The sequence below is a fragment of the Malus domestica genome, chromosome 16, assembly GCF_042453785.1.
Source record: "Malus domestica chromosome 16, GDT2T_hap1".
Taxonomy (NCBI): Eukaryota; Viridiplantae; Streptophyta; class Magnoliopsida; order Rosales; family Rosaceae; genus Malus; species Malus domestica.
Window position 1 is genome coordinate 2104780 of NC_091676.1, and position 7145 is coordinate 2111924.

Here is a 7145-nt window from a genome sequence, read left to right on the forward strand (position 1 = left end):
ATGGTAATCTCTGCTCTTCACTCAGCTCTGCCACCGCCGCGGCGTTTCAATTCCAGCGTTAACCGAAAGACGGGGTTGCTGGAAATGCGGCGTAGGCGTCGTCCTCTGACGATTTCTGCGTCGTCGCGTGGTCATGATAATTACGACGGTAGACTTGTGGACGAGGACATGATTGTGCTTGGAATGCGAATTCACGAGGTGGAGATGGAAGACGAAGACAATCACCAACCGCCGTCGAACTGGATGCAGTGGGAGAAGCAATATTATGCACACTACAACTCGGACATCAGCGAAGGCGTGGGGTTGTTGCAATCCCATTTGATGAACACCAGGCCTAGCGTGGCGTTGGGAATGCTTGCTCTTGTTATACTTAGCGCCCCAATATCCACGGCTGCTTTGATGTTCCGATTGCTGGACATTTTTAAGGGGATCTTAGGCGGTGGGAATATTCACTTTTAGTCCATGTATGCATGGCTTCATTGCCTTCTGTAAATAGATAAACATATTAATTATTTTCTTAATTAATTAATTTCTTGGAAAATTGTTCACTCATATAGCTATATCGAATTAATTTATTAGTTATGTTTCATTATCGAGATAACTTGTCGCAAAGTTTTTGCACATGCAATACAATCAAATTTCAACACACAAAATCTTAACTAGTTATTAATTTAAGGGAGACTTTGGATGCGGTCCCTAGTTATGAACAATTTTTTACTGAAACCTTGTTGTTTTTCAATTTTTGATCCAAGTCCCTAAAATTAATTGATAATTTATTTCTATGTACGTTACTATATTTTTTAAATTAAAAATTAAAATTTATAGTTGTTTATAGTAATGAGATTTTAAATAAAAAACCATAATTTGTGGGATTAAAAATATTAAAATATAAATATACTATTGTGTGTGTGTGTGTGTGTGTAAACATGGGTACATTCATAAAAAATAACCAAAATATTATTGTATCAAAACATGGGTACATTCTTCAAAATGGGTACATTTAGCAAAAATAAAAATGGGTACAAATAAATAAAAAAATATGGGTACAATACAAATAAAACTTTAAAAAATATGGGCACAAAAAGAAATTAATATATGGGTACAAATTAAAATTGAAAGGAAAATTGGTACAAATTAAAAAAGGGTTGCAAATTAAAAATGGGTACAAACTAAAAATAAAAATATATGATAAAAAATTTAGCCATAAATATAAATATACTAATTGTAACATTTTTAATATTAAATGAATATATTTAGAAATAAAAAATATTTTATTATTGAAATAATGAATGATATTATTAATACAAAGGACTTTGATCAAAAATTGAAAAGTAATAAGGTTTTAATCAATAGAGTAGTAAAAATAAGGATGAAAACCTAATTACTCCTTAATTTAATGGTATTTCTTCACACTAAAAAAATTCCTAAATTTAAATTCCCCACCCTCATTCATCAACTAACATTTTATGGGCTCTTGAAATCATCATTAATTCCAAAAGAATTTTCTTGGTTTGCTACGTTTTTGTATTTCCTGGTGGGTTTTGCTGCTGTTGCAGGAGTTACAATGTGCTTCAACTAACTAGCTTCCTCAATACTATTAGGTACCGTTTGGTAAGTGGGACGGGACGGAACGGAGTGAGACGAGGCGTTTCGTCCCATGTTTGGTGCGCCTAAAACGGGTGGAACACGCTGTTCCATGGGACGAATTTTTGGTGAATTTTCGTTCCACCTCACCCCCTGGAATGACTAGTTCCACATCCATGGAACACAAGATTATAATATTTCCATCTTCTTCTTCTTCCTCCTTGTTTCCATCCGAGGACATCTTTGCTCCCTCTCCGTTCCGTTCCGTCATGTCTCGTCCTATCCCGTCTCGTCTCGTCTGCATACCAAACGATACCTTAGGGTTGTCCTCATTCTCAGTTAAGCTACCCTTAATTAACCAGTATATAATAAAGGCAATGGTAACGAGACTATTTCAAAAGGAATTGTTATTGGCACTCCAAATTCCTTATTCTACACTTCAAACTTTCTATATTTATAAAGAAAAATACACTTACGAGGAGAGTAGAATGAAATTTTTTGAGTATCAATAACACTTCCCATTTCAAAAGTGAGACTTTTTATATGCATTCTGCCACCTCATATTTTTAGAACAATATTTTATAACATTGTCCCGTGAATTGATGTAAATTGTGAGGTGGCAGAGAACTTACAGAGAGTCCCACTATAGAAAGTCTCATCAGCACTTCTCATATAATAAGAGAATAATGCTAGGTAATTAACTTATTTCTTTTTCACCATATGAGGTACGGAGATATATAGAATAATGTTATACATTAAATGTTTGATAAAAAAAAAATTATAGACTAAATATACATACTAAATGATGTGTTACTAATACAAAATAAGTACGTTAATTGACATTTGAGTTATAATTAAATCATCAACTTTTATATATTTTTAATTTATAAATTTTATCTATAAATTTAATCTTCTTGTTATTACACGATGAAGGTAAATCAGACACTAAATGAATTGAGAGGAACTGAAGAGCCAAACATTGCTCATAAGTACAAATATAAGCGGCCGCCCAAGTCAACCCAATTCTACTCCGGTGGTTCCCCCCAGGTAAACTGCCAATATCATCCCCAATGATTTACAATATAATAAACGAAAGATCCTTTCATTTGTTCTTATATTCCAGGAAGGTTTCTCTGAAATGAGATGCATGCATGTTCGGTAAATGTAACTTCCAGTTCTCGACTCCCTGTCCAAGCTTTTTTAATTTTTATGCATGATAAGATACAAGCAAATCTGTTAAAATTATTAAAAATTAAATCGTAATTGTTGTATTGATCAAGAGGAATATCGATGACATATTAGTTAAATATTGTTAATATAGCTTATTATTGACAATATAACAATCAAACGTCAGTGACATTTTAAAAACCGACGAATTCATTGAGTGTCGGTGACGGAGTTAGAATTTTTAAATAATAATGTCTTGATTTTGACCAAAAAAACCTCGTTAGACCATTTCATCAAGCACCTGGTCTGAAGATGTCGAGTCTTGTTAACATTATTTGAAGGCTTATGCTAACATATGTTAACAACTACTATACTAAGATATGTAGAGGTTTATCAATGGTGGCTACAAAAAACTGTAGAGTAATATTGAAAACAACAAAAATTTGTCAACTGAGGCATTTCATCGAACAATTGGTGCACACAATAAAGTCACACACAAGAAAAAAAAAATGGATGACAAAATAATATAAGGAGAAGTAAGAGAAGGTTTTAATTTTTTTTTTGCCCTAACCGTTTATAGGATAAAATACAATACACATATAAATACATAAGTTTTTTTAAATTGTTATAATAAACTACCAATGATTTCATGCTGGATCCATTTAGACGTTTGGTATTTAAAAAATGATCATTTAATGATTTTTCTAAGCCTTAACGCTTTTCTTGATTAAATCAGAGTCGTCGATTAAAAAAGTGCATCAAATTTGACATATACTAAATTGGCAGCACAAGATTAAAGTCTGGTTATCCGTACCCCACAAGTCTCACTCTGTGTGTGATGTGACAGGAGTTAAACTTCCCGAATTTCTGACGTAAATAGCGCGTTGAACAAGCTAAGTGTCCCTTAAAATATAAAAACACGTTAAGCCTCCATCTCCATTTTCCCAGTTTCTTAGCTAATAAGCTGTGTCACATGCCCCACCGCTTTTTCTCCCTAATCTAGAAAATTAGAACCTTTATCTCTTCAATTATTAGTCTATTATTATTATTATTTTAATTGTTAATTTATTGGCACTACAATTAGGCCTATAAATGTGGGCGCATCCACCACAAAATACCATATCAAATTTCAAGTACACCAATCTTTTCCATTTCTCAATCACCGTAGAAAGCAATGGCAGCAATTTCACTCATTTCTTCTTCTTCTTGTTCCAACATTCTTTCATTTAATCCGATTTCCAGCACGACCCGAAACCAAATCCGGAAGGTTTCTTCAACTAGGGTTTTTGCGTCGAGCAGAAAAGGAGGTGATCATGCAGACCAGTACTACCAAAACTACAGCAGCAGGCTGGTGGACGAGAGCATGATTGTTCTCCGGAAGAGAGTTCACGAAATGAAGATGGTGGAGAGAAACTACGAGCCTCCGTCGGATTGGATGGATTGGGAGAAGCGATATTACACCACCTACGATTCGTTTATATGCCAAGTCATGGGCTTCTTGCAGTCCCACTTGATGGACACAAGGCCAAGTTTTGCTTTGGCATTCCTGGCTTTGATCGTTTTGAGCGTGCCTACTTCAACGCTTATGATTTTCTTCCAACTGTTGGAGCTCGCAAAGGGGGTCGGTCTTCACTAGCGGCTATATATATTAATTTGTTTGTATAAATACATAGACATGTAGGTTTCCAAATTAATGATATATAAGTTCTTTCATCAAAATTTTCAAGGAAGTTTTGGTTCTTCTCGTTTTTTTTCATCAATAATCATATTAGAGGCAAGTGATATACAACCCATGAATCTAGTTAGTTTACAAGAAAGTAATTTTCGCACGTTTAACTTATAACATAAATCAAATTAAGATATACAGATGCTATCTCCGCACATTTTCTTGACTTCCACACCCGAACAAGAAAATGCCACTTTTGTAGCATATGACAGTAAAATGTGAATTAGAAGGATCATTAGCTGCATTTTGGATCCACCCACTATACTTTTGACAACTTTTTAACTAAAATATACATCCTGAAATTGATATAATTATTCACTTTAGGCCCTAACAGTAAAAATTATAGAAGTGATTTTTGAGTTTGTCCACCATTAATCATTTAATTTAGTCATTATGTGAAAAAATTCTCAATATCCCTGTTAAGTGGAGAGAATATTGATTTAACAAAAGTACTCTTAAAAAAGTGGTACGCGTTTGTTCACTAGACAATTTAACGAATATATAGACAGATTTTTCACGGAATGACCAAAACGATCTACGGCCAGGCCTAGTGTGGGTAGGGCGACCATCTGGGGCCCAAAAAAATTAGGGGCACTAAAATGATTAGGGCGGTATATTTACATATGTTTTTAAAAGAGTATAAATTTATAAAATTTTGTTTAGTGACAAAGAAATTTGACTGGAATTGGTGGTTTTGTTGTTTAAAATTAATGAAGAGGTCTTAGGTTCAAAACACCATGTGTGCTTATGTACATTCCAATTTTTACAAATTTCTTTTCCATAACAGTATAAATTATAAAAATTGGCTAGATGATCAAGAGGTTTAATTAGAAGCAATGGTTTTTGTTGTTTAAAATTAACGAGAGGTCCTAAGTTTGAAATGCTATGTGCATGTTTATTGTTTTCAATTTTTACAAATTTTTGTTTGGTTGTTAATTTATTTACTAGCTAGTAGTTATGTGGGTTGCTATTTTTACACATCCATTCCAATTCAAGTCTAATATTCGACAAAGAGTAATGCGTAGACTAAATTTTTAGACCAAATTTGCAAATAATATTACGTGTCATCAAAATGTTTAATTTAGTGTTCATTCATTTCTTATACATATCCTTAAAGACTCAAAAACATTATTATTATTGTAGTCTTATATTGATGAGGTTAGTTTATAAGAAAAAATACCTTATGATTTATACAAAAACATTTTAAAAGTTCAGATGTAAAACAAAACTCATAATCTATCTACTTGTAAGCCCAAAGTTTTGGGTTTCCTTCTCTCAATACAAAATAAAATAGTTATTCCGTGTTTCTAAATTATTGAGTTTGAAGTGTTTTTCTAAATATAATGTTATTGATATCTTACGTGTGAAAACAAATAATTTTTTTATATGAAGTAAGGGCACATTTTTTGGCGTTACCCCAGACCTCAAAAATCTCTGGACTGCCCATGTCTACGGCAGATAAATTCAGAAATTTCTTCTATCGATTTTCATTGTAATATATCATGTGAAATTATACTAATATAAAAAACTATCTTAACTGAAAAGAAACCCAAGTGTGGGCATATCCCTTTGATCAGTTTGAATCTGCGCGTTACAGTTCATCTATATTGGACGCTTGAGTTGGGGCTGCTGGGAATGATTAATCATTATTAAGCACAAGCAGACGTCGTCGTCATTATTGTGGGCCACTCAATTTTTTATTTTTTATTTTGTATTGTTTTAGTTTTTGGTTGACACTCAAATTTTAATTAATTTTCAATAAAAATGTACATTTTTTTTGAAATGATTGAGGAATTGCCGTGGATGCGCACAAACTAAACGGCGAAAACAATTCCATAACCTTGACTGATTTATTTTCTATTATTAGATTCCAATCAATTGCAACGATCTTGAAATATTATTGAATAAAATAACTACGACTTGAAAGTCCTATTATTTAGAGAGAACTCGGATCAACATATACAAAAATTATTTAACCAATGCGGAATGTTTTATATAATTGTAAAAAAAAATTTGTGCGTCCAAAATACAAAAAGGTATTCTATATATTACTATACCGTAAAATAAAATAAAAAATCTCAAGTGTTTATCAAATTTTATATTAACATGTGTATTGCTCCGTATTTCAGACATATTAAAACATTTATCCTAAAATTGTTTAATATTTTTTATTATAATTAGAGGCATAAAATGAGTGGCAAAAATAAATAAATAAATATGATACCTTCTCAAACAACATGAGAGGCATAAAAATGGTCCCGCTGAAAAATGGCCTTGTAAAGATTGACGAGCAACCAACAGTATTATGATTGCTTCAACAATTTCTAAGACAATAGATGCTAATTTTTAACCATCTTAATTGTTAAAGGGGAGAAAAGCATCTATCTATAATAAATCAGCTAACTTCAAAGTTCCGGAATTGGATACTCTCCTGATCCGCTTTGTGAGATCTGAAAGATCAATCGATCGTATTCATTTATTGTATATCGTACGGTTAAAAATTATTTTAAAATTTTAATTTAAAATTAAATATAAATAATACTTAACGAAAACTAACCATACAATGTACAATAAACAGACATGATTGATTGATCTCCAGATCATGACAAACAGGATCTAGAAAGGATGCTCGTCCCAAAGTTCCAAAGGAACGAAAAAGAAATTAACT

The 7145-nt window shown here is 32.4% G+C and overlaps 2 protein-coding genes across 2 annotated transcripts; both read left to right on the forward strand.

Moving 5' to 3' along the window:
* LOC103402324 (uncharacterized) lies at positions 1 to 459 on the forward strand. Its single transcript, XM_008341062.2, has one exon. It carries the CDS (start codon positions 1 to 3, stop codon positions 457 to 459), a length of 459 nt encoding a protein of 152 aa, XP_008339284.2.
* Positions 460 to 3925: 3466 nt separating this feature from the next.
* On the forward strand, positions 3926 to 4387 carry LOC103403218 (uncharacterized). The gene has a single exon (XM_008342047.1). It carries the CDS (start codon positions 3926 to 3928, stop codon positions 4385 to 4387), a length of 462 nt encoding a protein of 153 aa, XP_008340269.1.
* Positions 4388 to 7145: the final 2758 nt, after the last annotated feature.

Excerpts from the sequence above, each read along its gene's own strand:
- LOC103403218 (XM_008342047.1), top strand. The coding sequence starts at position 3,926 with ATGGCAGCAATTTCACTCATTTCTTCTTCTTCTTGTTCCAACATTCTT.
- LOC103402324 (XM_008341062.2), top strand. The coding sequence starts at position 1 with ATGGTAATCTCTGCTCTTCACTCAGCTCTGCCACCGCCGCGGCGTTTC.